The sequence below is a fragment of the Chiloscyllium plagiosum genome, chromosome 5 (genome assembly GCF_004010195.1).
Source record: "Chiloscyllium plagiosum isolate BGI_BamShark_2017 chromosome 5, ASM401019v2, whole genome shotgun sequence".
Taxonomy (NCBI): Eukaryota; Metazoa; Chordata; class Chondrichthyes; order Orectolobiformes; family Hemiscylliidae; genus Chiloscyllium; species Chiloscyllium plagiosum.
Genome location: NC_057714.1, coordinates 99,756,424 through 99,778,166, shown reverse-complemented (window position 1 = coordinate 99,778,166; position 21,743 = coordinate 99,756,424). Strand labels below are relative to the sequence as shown.

Sequence of the window (21,743 nt, the reverse complement as noted above, 5' to 3'; positions counted from 1 at the left end):
CACCCGATCACAATGACATCCGACCGACATCCATCTATCGCCATCCCACCTAACTTCCTCCCAGCTCCACCCCCAAATTTACCTCCCAGCCCCCTTCCCCCTCAACATTCCTAATGAAGGACTTATACACAAAATGTCAACTCTCCTGCTTTTCGGATGCTGCTTGACCTGCTGTGCTTTTTCCAGCACCACACTTTTCGACTCCTTCTACGCAGTAACAATTCAGGGTTTCTGTGACATACAATTGGGCAACCCTTACAATGGCATGAAAACTGAAGACAATCTGTGCTTGTGGAAAACCCATTAAAATCCTGGAACTCTCTCCCTAACAGCATTGTGGGTCCTCCTGCAGCACATGGACTACAGCAATCCAAGGTGGCAGCTCAGCGCCACCTTCTCAAGAGACAGGCAATAAATGTTGACTCAGCCAGTGATGCCCATATCCCATGAGTGAACAAAAATGGTTTAGGACTAGCTTGGCTTGTCTTAGACGAACACTAAGATAAACAACCTTGCTCACATATGGAGACAAGTCACTCTGACAAAGCATAGAGACCAGCAAGCATTATGTATACTGGACTCCAGCAGGTGAGACAGCCTGCAGAAAATTAATTAGAGGGTAAAACAAAAATATTTACATGATCCATTATTTAAATTTGGTGGAAAAAAAAGTCAGTCTAATGCACCGACATGTATTAAATAAAAAAACCTTTCATTCTCCAGTCCAAGTTGAGACTGCTGCTAAATAAGGGGGAAAAAAAAATCAATTTATTTGGTTTTGCAGTCATGTAACTTCCTCTTTCAATGATCTACTTATTTATTTTATGTTTTTCCTGCTTCACATTCTGTAAACTTCATCTTGGAATCTGTGTATTTAACTTATGCAATAAAATAGGGGCTTCTCCTCCCCACTTAAAAAGGGAAGCAAACACCATGTCTTTCCTCCTTCTCATTTTCAATATACTAATACACAACTCAAAAACACCTTCCTAAAGATTAAGACCAACTTGTACAAGGTTTTTTTGAAACATTTACTTTTTTGGAATTGCACATCAATTTTCTATATCAGAGCATGCATTGAAATAATAAACGTGCTCTGAAACAGGCTTGAAACAAACCAACTATATAAGCTTCCGTTATTAGTGTCAATTCACAACACACAAAAAAGCAAACAGAATAGAGCACTCACAAAAAAGTCTCTAAAGATTGAGCTAGTATTTTCACAAAAGACTAGTCCTGCTGCTCTCCTCTCTCGTAAGTATCCAGACCCAAAGTTTCCTTCGTAGACATTCTTAAGGAAGATGGAAGTGAAAGAAAAAGCAAAGAGTGATGGGATAGGACAGGTACGTGCTGCAGGGAAAGGCAGAATGGAATGTAGGAACAGCCAGTTTATTGTAAATAACAGGCAGAGGTTGAGATAACTAGTAGCCAATGCATTTAATACCATTGCACATATATTATAAATGCACAAATTGCATTTCAATCATTTTCTGCATGCGCAATTAAAAAAACATGTTTTTTCACTCAATGCAGAAATTTATATCAAATTCAACAATTTACAAACCTGGAAATATGCACATTTCACATCAAGAATCTACACCTGATAGAAGATCTCTGCACAAAATGTTAAAAATTGAAGCAAATCTATTTGCACTCATTGTGAGCAAAGGGATTTCAAACAAATTTTGTTGCAAAGAATTGTATTGACAAAATTTTATCAGCATACATTGAATAAAATTCAGCAGGGCACATTCAAGAATAAACAAAACAATAGACATTTAGCACTTATGCCCAGATGTACTAACTTGTGAAAAACACAAGAACAGTCCATTCACCAACCTGAAAGAAGGAGCCCAATTTACCACAACTATTAAAAACAGTAATAGATAAGTTATCTCATGACAAGTTAATAGATGCTGGTATTAGGGACAGAGAAGGTGTTCAACAAGAATATTATTGGGCAACTGTAAGACCAGAGAAGGAGGAGGTCTTATGAAATACACACCATGGTTAAAAATAATTGAGAAAGATGACAGCAGAATGGATCATGGCATAGTAACATTAGTACATCATTGCAAAATAAAAAAATCCACTTACTGGGAGATTCCTAGCAGAGTCAAGATAGATGATGAGTAAAGCAGAGGAAAGTCCATCATTGGCTGTTCCTTTAATAGCTTTGGTGCTGGCCATTGCCTGGAGAACAAATAAGCGGAGTTTTACATTATGCTAATTTTCTTGCAGTAAATCAGCACCAAGTCTCAAATTTTCATTTTCTATATTTCATATCACAATAACACCATAGTCACGACAAAGCTCTTCAATTTACTGAATTCTTTCTCGAAGTAACACAGATTAGAATGAGTGCATCATTAGCAAATTCACCATGTTTATATAAAGGAAGTGTAGTTATTGATCCAGATCTTTCAAGCCAGGGTGAAGTAATGACAAATGTAACTGACCTCAAAGAAAGATGCTCTCAAAGATCAAACCAGTTCACCAATGTGGGTTTAATCCTTCCTGGCGCCAACAAAGAGGCTCTCTGGTGTTTCAGAATAATAGAATTATTAACAGTCCAGAAGGCGGCCATTCAGCCCATTGTGTCTGCAGATGACCAATTCATCCACTGCCATTCCCCTGTCTTCTCCCCATACCCTACAATATACTTATTTTTCAGGTAATAATCCAATTCCCCCTTGATTGGTTCAATCGGCTCTGCCTCCACCACTTTCGAGGTAGTGCATTCCAGATCTTGACCACCTTGCTTCAAAAAACCTTTCCAAGTCTCCAGTTTGTTTTATTAATTATCTTAAATCTGTTCCCTCCTTCTCAATCCTTCCACCAATGGGAACAGTTTACTCTGTCCACTCTGTCCAGAACATTCACGAATGTCAATACCTCTATTCGGTCTCCTTTCATTTTTCTTCTTCTCCAAGAAAAACAGTTCCAGTCAATCTATGGAACTACCTTCAGAGTTCTGCATGCCTTAACCCATTCTCATGATTTATTTTCCCCATTCTCTCAATGCCTTCACATATTTCCTGACGTGTGGTGTCCAGAACTGGATGCAATACTCCAGTTGATACCAAACCAGTATTTCACATAAGTATAACGTATACCCCTTACACATTTACTCTGCACCCCTACAACTAAAATAGCCCAAAATGCTGTATGCATTATTAACCATTCTCTCAGCTGCAATGATATCTGCACATAAACAAGCCAATCCCAATGCCCTTGCACTTTTAGAGTTGTACTCTATTTCATGTGTTCTTCCTATCAAATCAAATCACCTCAATTTTCTGCATTGCATTTGATCTACCAGTTCTCTACTCAGGAGATAGTGAGGTATGCAGATGCTGGAGATCAGAGTTGAGTGTGTGTTGCTGGAAAAGCACAGCAGGTCAGGTAGCATCCGGAAGCTGCCTGACCTGCTATGCTTTTCCAGCAACACACACTCGACACTTGTCTATTCATTCCATCAACTTGTCTATGAACTTTGTGGAATATCCTCCTGAAATTCATCTCGTTTCTTTTTAATCATTTACAAATGTTCAACGTTTTCCCTGTACACAAGATCTAGGACATTAAGGTACATCAGGAAGAGCAGCACTTCTAACACCAATCACTAGAGAAGTCCATTACAAATGCCCCTCCAGTACAAAGAAGATCCATTAAGCACTTTTCTCCATTTCCTGTCAACCAGCCAATTTAGCTTCCCTGATATTACTGTCACGTTTATTCCATGAGTAATGATTTTGCTCACAAGTCTTTACTGTGGCACTTATTGAATGCTAAGTGACCTGCAGCAGCATTGTCATTGATCAGGTTGTGTAGCAAATCACAATTAAGACAATATGCAGCAGTAATTATGACTAAATACATCATTAAAGACCCAACGACACCTCATGCACAGTATAACATTTTCGGTGACTAACAGAAGCAGGGTAACAGCAGGGTAAAAGGAGGAAGCTCATGTTAATTAAGTGATTTTTGATTATTTGCCAGACTCAAGGATATGCAATCTATTGTTATTACTGTACAAAATTGAGATATCAACACATTTACACTTAAATATGGAAATCTAGAAGTTGCTATCAGTAATAAATACACTGCTACCTCACAAATGCACTGTTGCACTTTTCATAGCTGCAATTAGCCAAGAATCACTGACTTGATGCAAGTCCAACATTTAGACACTATCCTTATGGTGAAAATCAATGAAAATGATAGATCTTAATTAATCAGGAATAATTGAGCATAAAGGCTACTGAAAAATTTGACTGAGAAACTAATCTTACAAGTTGTTATCTAATTTCTCAGGTGAATATTTAAAAGTTACATAATTTACAAAGCAATAAAAATAATTAAAGTTGTTTTAAAAAAATTATAGCACTGAGGTTAAACCTTAAACCCAAAGAATGACATGGGTAAATGTCAATTCAAACATTGAGCTGAAGGTACCATGGCTCACCATAAAAGTCAGGAGGGAAAGCGGGGATGGTGAATAATCTGGGGGTTGGGAAAGACCTGAGATGGGCTCAAGTTACATTTTTGAACAGAAAAGAAATTAAGGGATATGGTGAGCAGGCAGGTAAGTGGAGCTAAGTTCACAAAAAGATCACCCATAATGTTATTGAATGGCAGAACAGGCACCACAGGCCAGATAGCCTATTCCTGCTCCTATTTCTTATGTTCTTATATAAGGTGTTCCAAACAGCAAGCACACTCCTACTCCACCCACAATAACCAACAATAGCTGGATGCTTGGTCTTTTCCACCACTGGGAAAATCCCTGTGGCAGCAACTATCCAAAGCCATCTCAACTGGTTTTATACTTATCCCACTGAATTCACACTGATCAAGCAACAATAGGATTCAAAAGGCATTAACAACAGTCTTCAAAAGTTACTTTCAAAGAGATATAATTCTCCATTGGCTAAGTTGGGACAGGTGTGTTCAGTGGAGACCCACCAACAGGAAAACTTGCAACATCAAACTTCAAAAAACTGAAGAGCTATAAGGTGAGTTTCTTGATGAATTACAGACTTTGACATTGGCTAGAAGCTTCTAGCAATCAGAAGCCAGCATATTCTGGAGATTGTCATTGCAGCTTGGTCTTCAAGAGATCCAAATAGTGAGGAGCCATATCTTTTTCTGTCAGGTGCCATGGGTCATGGGGGTTTTGGGTTGGGAGGGTTAACACAGATAATGGCAGGAGATGACTTTCAGTGGCCACCCTTTGCCACACTTTCCCCGTCCTTTCCCCACTAGATTTGGGCAAATGGTATTCCCGCACCTCTCCAACACTTCAGGCGGGGTGGCCCGGGCTCCCAGTTGAGAAACGAGTCACTTTCCCCATACCTAGGGAAGGCAGGTAATTGGACTTGTGGTGTGTTACGGCCCTTAGGTGGTCATTAATTGGCCACTTAAGGGTCCTAAATGCTAGTGAGTCAAAGTGGTTGTCCAATGACCTTTTCACCAAATGCTTACATTTCTGAGGTGAAAAGAAGTGGATTGGTAACTCTCTAAGGCCAATTCCCCCAATTATTTGCCCTTCTCACACCTTCAGAAAGGCAACATTCTGCCCTAATGAGTATCTTAAAAATGTAAGGTGCAATATAATAGTGTTAAACCGGATAAGTGAAGTACATTGATTGAAGAAGTATCTTTTGTACATACAAATGTCTCACCTAAAATCTACCTCAAAAGGCCCATTTAAACATAAATAACTGCAACTGTTTTGGTTCATCATTTTGTGCCCAATGTAAGCATTTCAAATTTGGTGGAAGCAGGGAGAAGAAAAAAAAAACATGCAAAACATCAATATAAACTGCCGATTGTGTCACTAAAATTGGCAAATTTAACTTGGTATATAAAGTGTTTAAGTACCTCTGGCAGTTTGTTGGCTTCTGACAGCAGGGAGAGCCACTCGAACTTCAAGTGCAGCTTTCCAACGCTCACCTCATCCAAATCGAACCACTGTAAATGCATAAAATAGTCAAACACCTAAAAACAGTGGCCCCATGAGCCACCAACACCATCAGTTCTGGCAAAATGCAAAGATTCAACAATCTCCCTTCACATACTTCATGTTATTTTAACACCCATTTTGCTTTAACAAAAATGTTAATCTACTTCTACTTAAAATACAGCCAATACATATGATCCAAAATAACCATATACCTGATCAACAAGCTGTTCCTTTTGAACTTCAGCAAGGTCAATCATAAGGCTATAATGAGAAGATACAGATATTATAATACATATCATGAAAACAGACATGCAGAAAAATAATAATGTTTTAATTCATTAAATTTCCATTGCCGTAACACCTCCCAATACAGCTCGCCTGTATTGAGTTTCCATTCTCATTTGGAAAGGGATGAATACTATGCCCACTGACTTATCAATTTCACCAATTTAGAAGAATAATGGGGGATCTCAAAGAAACATATAATATCCTGATGGGACTGGACAGGCCAGATGTGGGAAGAATGTTCCCAATGATGGCAAAATCCAGAACTAGGGATGACAATTTAAGAATAAGGGGTAAACCGTTCAGAACTGAGATGAGGAAGAATTTCTTCACTCAGAGTTGTGAACCCTGTGGAATTCTCTACCACAGAAAGCTGTTAGGGCCAGTTCATTAGATGCAGTCAAGAGGGAGCTGGATGCAGCCCTTGGAGCTAAAGGGATCAAGGGGTATAGAGAGAATGCGGGAATGGGATACTGAGATTGCATGATCACATTGAATGATGGTGCAGACTCAAAAGGGCCAAAGGGCTTACTCCTGCATCTATTTTTTTTGTTTATATGTTTCAATATCCAAGTTGTAAAAATTCTTATCCTTGCTAGGATATTCAACTGAGCCTGAAGGAAGCCACATATAATTAATGTTTCCATTTTTGATGATTATTGAATTTCCCTCTCAGTAATCACCTTGAGCGATACTGCCCTTTAAGTTCTCGAGCTCCTTTACATTTTGCCATGTGCCTTCCTTGCTGCCATTAATGACCTGGCATTCAGATGTCTCGGCCTGATGTTTACTACTTACTTACCTAAACCTCTTTGCCCAGGGTCCCGTTTGTCTATTCAGACAGATACAAAGATCTTCTGGTAAGTTAGTGGCAGGATTTGATTTCTTAAACGGTTTTTAACTCCCAAACCTACAATAAACCCCATTCTACCTTGTTTAATTTCAACTTAATTTAGTCAATGAAATAGGCAAAAGTCCATTCCTGATGAAGGGCTTTTGACCAAAACGTCGATTTTTCTGCTCCTCGGATGCTGCCTGACCTGCTGTGCTTTTCCAGTACCACTCGAATCCAGACTCTTGGCTATTGTATCCATGACTTTTCTGCAGTCACATTCCCAGGGTCCTCATGCCACCACAACTCCCTCACAGTGAAAGTTCAGGAAAGGGAAAACTGCAGGGGGCAGAGTTATAAGCCGGAGATTCAGTGAACTGGTGTATCAGGGAGCATCAGAGGCTACAAGTTGGAGGATTAAAAATGTGAGTCAGGGATAGGAGAGGGTTTAAGGTAGGTCATCAGGAGGAAGAGCTGAAAATGTGTTGCTGGAAAAGCGCAGCAGGTCAGGCAGCATCCAAGCAACAGGAGAATCGACGTTTCGGGCATAAGCCCGTCTTCAGGGCTTATGCCCGAAACGTCAATTCTCCTGTTCCTTGGATGCTGCCTGACCTGCTGCGCTTTTCCAGCAACACATTTTCAGCTCTGATCTCCAGCATCTGCAGCCCTCACTTTCTCCATCAGGAGGAAGAGTCTGCAATGATCACGATGTCAGTGTTAGCAGAATCACAAACTCCCCAGTGTGAAAGCAGGCCATTCGGCCCATCAAGTACCCACTAACACTCCAAAGGGCATCCCACCAGACCCAACCCCCACCCATTCCCATAACTTTGCATTTCCCATGACTAATCCACTTAGGCTGCACATCCCTGAACACTACGGCCAATTTAGCATGGTCAATCCACCTAACCTGCACAACCTTGAACTGTGGGAGGAAGCTGGAGCACCCTGAGGAAACCCACGCAAACATGGGGAGGATGTGCAAACTCCACACAGACAGATGCCCAACGATAGCACCAGAGTACCAGCTTCGATTCTATGAGGCAGCAGTGTTACCACTGAGCCACTGTGCCACCCAAATTAAAAGTATGTGCAAAGTTGCCACTTCTTTTACTTTTTATTTTAATATTTTCATTTACCAATACAGGATTGGAGCAATGTTAAATATTTCAACTTACAAGAGATAATGTGATTTATTTTCTGAGAAGGAAGGTCCTACATTTTGTTGAAATTTTATATTCCTGCACTCACCAGAACAATTCACAAGATAAATCAGTATTAATATGGTGTCGGAGAGAAGATTGCTAATTGGTCTATAAGTGGAATCTGATTGTGATCTCTAAGATAATGTTTCTGCCAAAGGGTCCATAAATGTAATTTCTTCCTTTATCACTCTCTGCATTTTACAGCTACATACTAACAAAAATCTAATCTAATCTAAAAACAACTCTTCTCATTTCCAATCATTAACTAAGGGTTGGAATATATATCAGGTATAAGGCAAAGGCACAGTTTAAAATATTTGACCCATCTTCAACACCTCTGGCGGAAAATACGTAACTTGCTCACATTATTAAGATTCAAATCTGCAACACATTAAAATTCACAAATGGCACACATTTCACTTCAGTATACAGTGGAAACTCGATTATCCAAATGTGATGGGCGGGCACTATTTCGTTCAGATAATCAATTATTCGGAAAATTGATTAAATGCCTTTCCTCTGGGGCTCAGAGTTTTAAAGTGCTCCCTATTCAGGAGACTGCAGCAGCGCACGAGACCACGCCCCAACCCGGTCCAACCACGCACCCCCGCTCTAAACCTGCTCCCCCACTCCCAACCCACAATCCCCCCCTCCCCCCATGCTCCCAACCTGATCCAAACCAGACACTGCTCCCCTGCTCCCAACTCAGTCCAAACCCGCCTCCCCCCACCCGGTCCAACTGCACCCCCAATCTCACCCAAACATGCCCCTGTCCCCAACCCAGTTCAACCCGCCCCCAACTCTGTCCAACACAGTTCCCTAGCACAAAGCGCATGAGCCCCACCCCCACCCCGAGCATCTGGGCTGCACACTAACAAAGACTGCTGCTGCCATCTTTGTGGCTTAAGTCTCCAAGTAGCACACAGACACACACACAACTTTTTACTGCAAATTTTTGACAGGTTCCATGTTTGTCTGTATATGACAATGTTGGAGAGATTATTCCTGGGAAGTGGGGGTGGGGGGGGGGGGGGGGTGGGAGGAGGTTAGGGTACACCCCTGTGGAGAACTCCAGGGGAAGTATGGGGGAGAGAGGGAGGGACAGAAGACACGATCACTGCTGGAAACACATCTTTGATGTAATGTTTCTATAAGGACATTGTGATCTCCTTCAGATAATTGGTATTTGGATAATAGAGTTTCCTCTGTACACTGAAAAATCCTGTCAGGTTTCATCAATGGGAAAACCCAAATATCTCTATTTTCACCAGTAGCACCTATTCTGTAGCAGTAGTGCCATGATATAACTTTTCAACAGAGGGAGCTGCTAAAACTACAGCTCTTGCATTCAATTTTGAGAGATAAGATTTAAAAAATTTATTGTGCATAATGTTGCATGTTTTGGCCACCAAGTGTCACTGCTGAGCAGCCTAATTTCAATAGTCTCTGTTTACACACAAAGTCTGCTGACTGCCGGCATCCATTGCATGTGCATAAATCTGGCACTTTTATGCGTGAATTGCAGGACCACGCATAAGGAGGGAAAAGGGATCGACAAGTGCATAGTAATAGAGACTATTATTTGTGCGAAAAAGTTTCTCCTCATATTCTCTCTGGTTCCGTGGCCAATCACCTTAAAACTGTCACTTGAATACAAACCCTTCATCTTTCATTATTTCAACATCAAGCGTTCTCTCAATCTTCCCTGAAGCAAACAAACTTAGCCACGTAACTGTAAACTCCTAGTCAGTGGAACCATCCTCTAAATTTCTTCGGTACCTCTCCAAAACGTTCATATAATGTGTGTGTGTGACTGAGAAAGAGAGAGAGAGCAAGCAAGCGAGACAGCACGAGAGGGAGAGACACAGACTAAAACTGTACATCTCTGGATTGGAGGAGGGAAATTGGACATGATGTTCCAGCTGGGTTCAAACAAATGTTTTATATAGATCTAGTGTCACTGCCTGACTTTTTTTTTTAAAACTACATGCCTCTACTTATGCCTAGATCCCTCATTCATTGTTGATTGCTTTATTAATCAATCTCTTCACTTCCTATGATGAATGCACAAGTCTCCCACATTTTTCTGGTTTTGCAAACCCTTTAAAATTGTATCATTTAACCTGCTTCTGTAGATAAATACAAAAAGTGCCAGTACTTCCTGTTTTTCTTATGTTTCTTTTCACCACATTTCTAAGGAAACAGAATGTCCCACCTTCAACCTCCCCGGTTAATCGTCAAAACCACATCTTTTTAGTCACGTCCACACATCTTTCTCAATGACTTGCCCTGCACATCTCCGACAAAAATCACTGAGCAGCAGCAGTGCAAGGCAGTTAAATTCCCTCTCCATCAACCAAGATGTTAGCCTCCATTACCTTCACCACACCTTATGAAGAATCTTTGCCCTAGCCTTGACTGTGGGCCACCTCATTCCACTGATCTGTGAAATTGTCCAGATATACCAACCACCTTTGCCCCTCCCCATTAAAGATGCAGCTCAACACAGAAACATCATTAATTCATCCAAATATATTGCAGGGAGTCATTTCTTTTTCAAAAACCAAAATTATAATTTCTTTTACCTGCCAAGAAAATCATCTTTGTCTGGATCTTCATCAAAAAGTTCAATCTCAAGTTCTTGACCAGGATTTTCATAAATTAGTGCCTATAATTACAATTTTAAAATATATTGAAATACACCTAACAATATTATATCAATTCAATCTGCAGACAAGTTATTGAAGCTACTTATGGTCTGGAAATTCTTGAGTCAAATACCAATCTGTTATTTAGAAATGACCAAATTTTCTTGCACCACTTTAATATAAAAGCGAGTGTTAGCTTATAACAGTCCAGAGCAGCACTGCTGCCTCTCAAATTGCTCACTTTCTGTCCACTTGTTTGATCATTTAGTGTCTTTGTCTTGCAGAAAATGCAGTAATTGAGATTACTTCTGCTCCTGGTTATTATCCTTAAAGTGAAGGCTCAAAATGTCAAGTTGTCAGCTATCCCAGGAAAAAAAAACCAGAACTTCAAGCCCAGCTCACATTTGCTCTTAATTCAAATTGTGAAAGATCATGTTATTCTCAAATGAAAACTGCATATACTCGTCAGAATGGAATAGAATCCCTATATTGTGGAAACAGGCCATTCAGTCCGACAGGGTCACATCGATCCTCCGAACAGCTTCCCACACAAATCCATCCCCCTATTTCCCTAACCTGCACAACTCTGGGCCCTAAGGAGCAATTTAGCATGGCCAATCCACTAACATGCATCCCCTTGGACAGAGAGGAAACCAGAGCACCCAGAGGAAACCCATAGACACACTGGTAGAATGTGCAAACTCCACTCAGTCACCTGAGTGTGGAATCAAACCCAGGTCCTTGGCGCTGTAAGACAGCATTGCTAGCCACTGAGCCAGTGTACCACCTCTGTTCTTGTTCTCCAGACATCTTCCTGAGAACTTCTGAGAGATACAGGAGTTTCACTTTAGAAAATTCTTCCACAGTATGTGAGTATCGCCAGCAAGACCAAGATTTTATTGCACATCCCCAACTAATCTTGGACTGAATGACTGCTCGAGAATTTGAGGGCAGTTGAAAGTCAATTACATTCCTGTGGGTCTGGAGTCACACGTCAACCAGATCAAGTAAGGAAAATTGTTTTCCTACCCTAAAGTGAACCAGATGGAGTTTTTGTTTTTACGTCAACCGATGATAGTTTCATGGTCATCATTACTGATAATATATTTCAATTCCAGAATTATTACCAATTTAAATTCCAAACAGAGTCACAGTGAATGTGAACAAATGGCCCTGCAGCATTAGCATGGGCTTTTGGATCATGAATCCAGTAACAATACCCCTGCACTACTGTTGTTCTGTACAAAAGCAATTCATGCTGTTCTTAGCCTTAAGCTGTCTGTGGCAGCTATCAGGATTGTGAGCCTCCCCACTGACTCATTAGCGAGGTCGAGACCACAGGCCCCATAAACTCCAACCCTGAAGTCTCCCAATATTTTCAAAGCTTAGCCCTTTATTGATAGCTGCATGAATTTCATATCCTATCAAGCATTTAAGGACAAGAATTTAAACTGTTTAAAGATATTTAAGGCCTCCACTGAAGCTGCTGGCAAAGGAAGAAAGATTGTGCCAAAGCCTGCCACTGCACTATAAAGACCTAAGACCGCAGAAGAAAAGCAGAAGCCTGGCACCCATGAAGGAGCAGGAAGTTGCAGGATGCCACCACACCATACACCAGAGACATCTCTGTTCTTAGTCATTGGCATTGCCTCCAACTCCCTCCCCCTTCAGCTCCTACTCTGCCTCCAGTGAGTTATCACTGTGCAGAAAATGACTATCCTCAAGGGCCACACCCTTCAAAGGGACCATATTATGGAGAATACAGCAGACCACCATAAGGCATGGGTCCTACTGCCCTCTCCAATGTAATGTCCTAGTTGTGAACCTAATGTGTTTCTCAGCATCAGGAAAGAGACATCCGTCACATTGGTAATGCAACCCTGTGATGCTGCCTAGGAGACACTGCAGAAGTGACTGGTGCTCAGGTCCTTGTGACCATCTTCCAAGAGAATTACCTAGATCCAATGTTTGCTATTCGGTTTCAATAAAGGCTCTGGATAAAGCTCACACCTTTACTGTCGGAGTTACATTTCAGTACCACCTCAATCAGCTTATGGCGATAAATAGGTCAAATGCTTTAACACACATGTACATTAAAACAAAATTCATCAAGGGATGTGGGCATCATTGGCTTGGTCAAAATTTCTTGTTAGAAACTAGATGAACTCAAAAAGCAGTGGTATTCTGACACTGCAGCTCACTGTTTACTCTTCCTCAGTCACATGCTCCACGGCCAGCAACTGCATGTACCCTCCATATTCCAGGACCTCCAAGTCCCCGTCAGTAAAATGGCATGCAAATTTTCCTCTGCCCTGTGTGTCTGGGGCAACTGACAGGAACAATGCTGGGCAGCTGCAGACTATCAGTGTTGATTGGGTCATAGCTGGGCTTTAAAGTTGGCATTGGCACCTAAAATCCCGGGTGATCCCAGCAGTGGCCAGTACTTCCACCTATGGCAAATGGGAGAATACGACAGCGGGGCACCATAGAGCGTGGTGTATTGGTAATGAGGCACGTTTGGGTAGACAGCCTGCAAAACTTTGCTTGGGCTTTTGGAGAGGAACCCTTCATGAAAGCCTGCAAAATTGACAATTAGCTGATTTCTGGTAAAATTCCATCTACGGTCCATGCAGCTGACACTGATAGCTACTGCACCCTGCAAAATTGAGAGAAATTGACTTTTAATAAGCCCACAATGAGTTTAATTGGTCTCATAATAGGCTTTGATGAGTCTCAAGGCCTGTGTGCTCTCTTGTTTTTGAGAAAAGTGGGATGGCCAGAAACAAAAATGCCTTTGACTACATAATCGTGGCCATTTTCTTTTAAAACTAGCTTGCCTCCAATACAGCTTGATGTGGAGCCAGCAAAATCCAGCTCCTCATGTTTCAGTGGGTTTCAAATTGATGTTAATCATGAGAATCTTGCTCTTAAAACTGTCCAAGTGTTGGGTGACGGGAAAAAGTGCTTGAAGGGTTCTGGAGTGTGGGCAGTCATATAATGAAATATTACCTAGACCTGTACAAAAAGGAATTAGTTTAGCTTCTTGTAAGGATGGTTACCTCATAAACCTCGTTCCATTTTGGATTGAGATTTTCTTTGATAGTCTTACTTTGGAACATCTGGTTACCAATATAGAGAATGCCATATGGGTCGGATTTTCCTTTCACAAGTCCCTTCATGAACTTGTCCTTCCATTGCAGATCCTGAGCTTCAATGAAGTGTATTCTCAAAAGCCCCTAATAAAAGACGGAACACAATTTGTTAAATATAAAACTTCAGTAACATACACAACCCAGCAGAATAATTACAGAGTACAGTACTTTAAAGAGAGGTTACACTAAGAAATTTTATTGAAGAATTCCAAGGATATCAGCTATCATGAATCCTTAATCACAGATAACAAATATGTAGACTTTTGATTCTCAGGAAGGAGGCAAGAGATCAAAGAAAGCGATTATATTTGTCAATATTTGTATCAGGAGCTTTGCACAGAATGATTTTCATACTTTTCCTCTTCCACCCTTCCTCTTGCCATTACATTAAGTACATATGGTTTAACAGTGATCAGCAGAAATTAACAAGTAAGCTATTGCTATTGACCTTGATCTTCTCCTAATCTGTACTTCATGCACTCACTTTGAGGATAGTTCACTAAACAAACAGTGTGGCAATCTTAGCTGAATATTCTTTCTCGCCACAATATGCAATAAAAATGCCCCTGACTAAGATCAAATCCGCACAAATCTATGTCTAAAAATCACATATGGTTCATGCCAAACACATTTCTCTAGGCAAGGCAAAAAAGTTAGTGTCATGCTAATGAAATCCCATACACAAATCATTATAATTATAGACAAGTTTGTTAAAAGTTTCATTTTGGGAATGTTTAATGAAAGGTAAAATGGAATTTTGAAGGGGGTCTTGGAATCTCCTACAAATTCTATTTGACAACAGGTTTAAAATTTACTATAATCGTTTGAGGAAGTAATAAGCAGGATAAAAGGGAGGCAATGGATATAATTTATTTGGATTTTCAGAAGGCGTTTGATAAGGTACCAAACATTAAGATACTTAAGGTAAGAGCCCAGTGTTGGAGGTACTATATTAGGAGAAAGTGAAGACTGCAGATGCTGGAGATCAGAGTCAAGAGTGTGGTCCTGGAAAAGCATAGCAGGTCAGGCAGCATCTGAGCAGGAGAAGTGACATTTTGGGCAGCATGGATAGAGGACTAGCTAACCTACAGAATACAGAGAATTGGGAATAAGGAGGGCAATTTACCTGTATAATCCCTCTGCTGATCCTGTCATTCTTACCACTTGCCGTCTCACCAATTTTTGGGTCAATTGCAAACCTGGCTATAGCACATTCACTTTTCTCAACCATGTCCTGAATATATATAAAATTAAAGTAGACTTAGCACTGATCCCCATGGCACTCCACTAATTGCCTTCCCAAAAACATGCAAGTATCCATTAGTTGTCCAGCACCCTTCATGACTAGATGTGGCAAGACTGCCAAGCATCGACTTGATCCTTTGGTTGTGAAACCACTTAACTCTATCACTTGCTGCTTATACTGTTTGGTATGTTAGCCTGGTTTTGTCACTTTACCAGGTTTATACCTCATTTTTAGGTATGCCTGGTGTTGCTCCTGGCATGCCCTCCTACACTCCTTATTGAACTAGGGCCGATCGCCTGGCTTAATGGTAATAGTAGAATGTGGGATTTGCCAGGATATGAGGTTGCAAGTTGTGTTGGAATACAAATCAACTGATGATGGTCCACAGCTTATTTTCAACTTAAAGATGGGACTTCATCTCCTCAAAGACTGTGCAGTGATCTTACCAATATTAGTAATGGACAGATGCAATCAGTCTATTCCTGATGAAGGGCTTTTGCCTGAAATATCGATTTTCCTGCTCCTCGGATGCTGCCCGACCTGCTGTGCTTTTCCAGCACCACTCTGATCTAAACAGATGCAATCAGTCCATGAGGCAGATTGGTGAGGATGAAGTCAAGTATGTTTCTCCCTCTTTTTGGTTCCAGCATCACCTGCTGCAGACCCGTCTAGTAGCTCCATCCTTTAGGACTCAGTCAGTGGTGGTGCTGTCAAGACATTCTTGGTGATGGATATCAAACTTGCCACTTGAATGTCTTCTTGTACCAATCCTCGTCAATCCTTGGATAAGCGCATGGATGATGCTAGGGTAGTGTAGGGGGGAGGGCTTAGATTAGTTTCTCAGGTTGGCGCAATATCGAGGGCCAAAGGGCCTACTCTGCGCTGTATTGTTAGCGAATTTTGAGAAGATTTGTGTATGAGATTGAGGTTCTGGATGTAGGTTTGCTCGCTGAGTGGAAGGTTTATTTTCAGATGTTTCATCACCATACTAGGTAACACTTTCAGTGAGCCTCCGAATGAAGCACTGGTGGTGTAGCCCGCTTTCTATTTATGTGTTTGGGTTTCTTTGGGTTAGTGATGTCATTTCCTGTTCTTTTTCTCAGGGGGTGGTTAAAGGGGTCCAAGTCAATGTGTTTGTTGATAGAGTTCCAGTTGGAATGCCATGCTTCAAGGAATTCTCGTGCGTGTCTGTTTGGCTGGTCCTAGGATGGATGTGTTGTCCCAGTTGAAGAAGTGTCCTTCCTTACCAGAATGTAGAGATACTCGTGAGAGAGGGTTATATCGTTTTGTGGCTAGTTGATGCTCATGTAACCTGGTGGCTAGTTTTCTGCCAGTTTGTCCAATATAGTGTTTGTTACAGTTCTTGCATGGTATTTTGTAAATGACGTTAGGTTTGCTTATCCTTATATACAGATAAGGAAGAACACCACTTCGACTGAGACAACACATCCATCCTAGGACAAGCCAAAAACAGAGACATGTACAAGAATTCCTTGAAGCATGGCATTCCAAACAGAACTCTATCAACAAACACATTGACTTGGTCACCATTTATCACCCCCTGAGAAAAAGAACAGGAAATGACATCACCACAGGAAATGACATCAACCCAAAGAAACCCAAAAACACAAATAGAAAGCAGGAATCATCAGGAGTGCTTTGTCCGGAGGCTCACTGAAGAGGTTACCTGGTATGGTGATGAAATGTCTGAAAATGAACCTTCCAGCTCAGCGAGCTGTATTGTTCTATGTTCGCCTACACAGAATATATTCTGTCCTGTTCAACATGGGGAAACAAAAATCCATCAGCTGACATGGTTTAACCTGACACCATGAGACTTCATCAGATTCAGAGTAAAGACTCTGAGCGCAGGTCCCTTCCAACAGTATACTACTGTCCTTCCACCTCTCTGGGTCTGTCCTGCCAGTGGGACGGGGCACACCCAGGGATGGTGATTGACGTGTACCAGATATTTTGTGAAAGGAAAGTATGACTACATCAAGTTTTTTTTTTGTCTAATCTGTGAGCTAGCTCTCCCAATTCTGGCACTAGCCCCACATGTTAGTAAGAAGGAGTTTGCAGGGTTGACAGGACTATTGCTGTTAAGGATACCTTAGTTGATGCCAGATGGTCCATCCATTTACACTACTATTTTCCTTAGTAGATGGTACAAACTGAATGAAATAGTCTAGCAAGGCAGAGGACAGTTTCGAGTCAATCAGATTGCTGTGGATGGTTGTTTATTAGTGAATTAGAACAGTCTTCCCAACAATTGACAACGGTTTTCAAAATGTTCCCAATATTTACCACACTATGTTTTTTCCTTTCAATCTGATGTTATCCTTACCTTCCCTGGGTAACCCTGGTTGGTTTATCCCCTTCCTAGAACCCTTTTTTTTCATTGGATATATCTTTGATGTGAGTCATTTTCTTACTGTCTGTCATTTTTCTTCAACTTTACTTGCTCCCAAATTCCTTTCCCAGTGGACTCCATCGAGCTGTACCGTCATTCGTTTGTAATTACTCTTATTTAAAGTTAGCTCATTTGTTCCAATCCAAATTCCTCCATCACAAAGTAAATGCTAAGTTCTACTGTATAATGGTCACTATTTCCTAGGGGATCTTTTACTCTGACATAATTTATTAAATCTACCTCATTACAGATCATCTGATTCAAAACAGCCTGATCCCTAGCTGGACTCACAATACATTGTTCTAGGAAAGTGTCACAAATTCACACTATGAATTCTCCCTCATGACTATCTTTGCCAATTTGACCATTTCAATCTACGTGAAGACAGCAAGTGCTATGGTTGCAACTCCTAGGAATTCTGAACACAAATTAAGGCTGAAACTCTAGCACAATACTGAATGAACACTACACTTTTGAAACACTGTCATGCTTTAAAACTAAAGTTTTGTTTGCCCTCACATTCTGATTAATAGATCCCATGACAGTGTTTCAATGAAAAATAGGAGAGTTAATCCATTCAATACCCCTCAATCAACCTTACAAAATCAGATTATTTGGTCGTTATCCATTGTTGAAGGCAAACTGCCTTCTGTGCTTCCTACATTACCAAGGTGCCTACACTTCAAAAGCTGTAAAAAAACTTTGGAAAATCCTTTGTTCGTGAAAGACAAAATGCAAATCTTTCTATTTTGATAAGTAGTCCCAGGTGTGTCATTTTAAGCTTTCAAAGGCCTGAAAAAATTAGTGATAGTCAATTCTGTGATCCATTTCAACTTCTTCGACCATCTCAATGAGTTTTGTATCATCCACTTTTTAATGTAAATATCTCAAACTAAATATCCTTGTTTGTCCAATAAAAAGATACAAATTACCAAAAGAAACCCACAATTTGTTTTGAAATTTTCCAATGGGCTCCTGGAGGAACCAAATGTTCACACCCAAGAGTAAACCCTGATAGACTGCAATGCCTTGCACATAAAATGTAATACACAAAAGTTTAGGCAAACCACTCTTAACTCCATTCATGAAGTCAAATGATACTTTCACATTCTGCTACACTTCCAAAGCTCTGCACCACCACACTTTAGCCCAAGCAATTAATATTCATAAGTTTTCCTCATTGTTGACTGTATAGGCGGCCTTTTGGCTCATCATGCCTATTCTAACTATGCTAGAACAATTGTCCTAACCAGTCAACACACCGAGACTTACTTTTGGTACAGGAAAACGCAGTTCAGCCAGATGCACCTCATCAACCAGTGGTACTGTGATCCGATTGGGCAAAACCAGATAGTTGGAAATAATGTCAAGGATGATCGTATCTGACATGCCACTGAGGAAAAATGGAAATGTTAACCTTCCAACACGATACAAAATACATGTATTACTCCATTCAGAACACACTTGAAATTCATAATGATATTACCACAAGAAATTACTAATTCAAAACAATGAAAAGTCATCTGTATTCTACACTCTCTTCTGCTACCCGAAAGCAGTTTGTATGGTAAGAGCTGTCTGTATCGCAAGCAAAACAACACTTTTCACTATCGCGGTACATGTGACAACAATAAAATCAATCAATCTGGAAAACTGGCCAGAATTTTAATACTTCATGCACTAAATACGCAACAGACACCTTTAACATCGACGAATTTCACCAGCCCCATATTCAAGAATGATGCCTGATTCTGTGCTCTATCAGGAACTTGCATACTTCTAGACCTTTCAGATGCCTAGACAGTGAACTTTTCTTTTGTTTGAAACTGCCACCAAATCAGAGGCCAGCAGACAGTACAAGCAGGACAAAGCTGAAAATATGTTGCTGGAAAAGCGCAGCAGGTCAGGCAGCATCCAGGGAACAGGAGAATCGATGTTTCAGGCATAAGCCCTTCTTCAGCCTTTCCTGAAGAAGGGCTTATGCCCGAAACGTCGATTCTCCTGTTCCCTGGATGCTGCCTGACCTGCTGCGCTTTTCCAGCAACACATTTTCAGCTCTGATCTCCAGCATCTGCAGACCTCACTTTCTCCACAAGCAGGATAAAGCCAACGGAAGCCAGATTGTCCAGGTGTCCGTAGTTGCACAATGAGAAGCTAAGTTTTTTTTATGACCACACTATACTCATCCGTCCTTAGGCAGGAAAAGGATAAGAGAAGATACAAAACAAGTTTTCAAAGTCATGAGCGATTGTTCAGAATAGATGGAAAGCAATTATTCCCAGTCATGAGAGAATGGAGAACCAGAAGACAGTCTTAAAGTATTTTAAGAAAAAAGCAAACGTGAGGTAAAGAAAAGTCCTTTTCATATGATGGATAGTTAGGATCTGGAATGCACTGCCTGGAAGTGTGTTGGAGGCAGGCTCAATTTTCTTAGGGACATTAGTAAATTATTTAAAATGAAAAAAATGTGCAGATTATGGGGTAAAGGCAGGAGAGTGGCACCAAGACAAAATGCTCAGAGAGTTAGTGAAGACATAATGGGCCAAACAACTTCCATCTGCCCCACAACAATTCTATGATTTCTGTTAGCTTTCCAGCAACCCCCTATGAAGCTTGCTGAAAGTTTGCTTTTTTACACTCCAACTTTAACTGGTTTGTTTACTTTAAGTTCCTGTGACCAAACAGCAATTAAACTCAAGATGGCCTAAACCTCCGATAACATGACAAGTGGAACGTGTGTTCTTAAAGGTCTGGTTTTAAGTCCCACTTGTCAATATATCCAATCAAGTTGATTAAAAATAAACAGGCTCAAAGCAGATTTCTTTCCTAATTCAAGTTGCAAGTCCAAAAATACATAAGTTACTTTTAATAGAGAAGAATAAAAAGGGGCGAGGGGGGTTTCGGACTGGAGGCCAATGGTAGGTCCACAAGCACAAGGGTGGAAATAGGAGTTGGTGCAAATTAAGACACAAACACATTTGGATGATGTCAAGTTTGACGGACAGAGCAAACCAGGAATACACTGAACTATCTAGGCTTGAAGTAACAAGCGTCTATTATAGTAGATGAGACAAGTTGAGTGATGATATGGAGATGAAAATACATGGTCTTGTGACTATAAATACAAGACAAGAAGTTCATCTCAGGATCAAATTTGGCACAAAGGTTGCGAACATTCTAACATATTTTGGCTTAATTTCGGATTGTTGTCACAGAGTGAGATGAAGTATTTAGTGAGAGGCTAGCAATTGGAAAGGAGTTTGAAAAAGATGGCTTCAGTCATTTTGCCGGTTAGGAATTCTTGCTCATCCAGTGCTGAACAACAGAGAATGTCAGCCTTGAGACTTAAGTCAGTGACATTTGTGCCTCCAAGTTTGAGAATAGCAAGCCCAAGATCCACTCCAGGGCTTGAGCACATAAAATCAGTACTGGGCGCCATCAAGCACAGGTAAAAAATAATGAGGCATCTTCAAATGGATGTTGCTCATGGGAAGTATCTGGATAGAACTTAAAGGGTTAAGAGTGGATCCTTGGGGGAACATTGGAGATAATAGTGTAGGAGCAAGAACAGAAGCCATTGCAAGTGAATGTCTGATGACAATTAGACAGCTGAGAATGGAACCAGTGGTCCCCACCCAGCTGGATGACACCAGGTAAGTGCAGGAGGAAGATGATATGATCAACTATGTCAAAGGCTGTGAACAAGTTGAGAAAGATGAGGAAGTGGTTTCAGAATGATCCTCCACCGTACCCAACCACACCAATGCTTGACATACTACATTTATCTATTTCGCAAATTCTGAAGTGATACTTTGCAGTAGTCAGCGCACAGTGACTGAATATTTTGTTTCTCACTATTATGAGATTCACTATCACACTTGGTATTAGATCAACATTTTAACATTGAAACAAAGAACCTAATGTACCAGCTAGCTAGAACACCTTCAACTGATCCCAAAACAGAAATATACACAGACACATCTGTACTAGT

The 21,743-nt window shown here is 40.7% G+C and overlaps 1 protein-coding gene across 4 annotated transcripts in view; it reads right to left on the bottom strand.

Moving 5' to 3' along the window:
• Positions 1-21,743, bottom strand: part of esyt2b (extended synaptotagmin-like protein 2b) — a 223,357-nt gene that overhangs the window by 33,048 nt on the left and 168,566 nt on the right. For 2 of the 4 annotated variants that reach the window (XM_043690689.1, XM_043690690.1), the window contains exons 8-14: positions 19,025-19,145; positions 14,001-14,177; positions 10,879-10,961; positions 6,184-6,232; positions 5,890-5,979; positions 2,098-2,193; positions 1,190-1,291 (exon numbers count right to left, since the gene is read on the bottom strand). In XM_043690689.1, the coding sequence (XP_043546624.1) occupies positions 1,190-1,291; positions 2,098-2,193; positions 5,890-5,979; positions 6,184-6,232; positions 10,879-10,961; positions 14,001-14,177; positions 19,025-19,145 (718 nt within the window). The remainder of the gene's footprint in view (positions 1-1,189; positions 1,292-2,097; positions 2,194-5,889; positions 5,980-6,183; positions 6,233-10,878; positions 10,962-14,000; positions 14,178-19,024; positions 19,146-21,743) is intronic. The other 2 variants (XM_043690691.1, XM_043690692.1) reach the window with 1 other exon arrangement.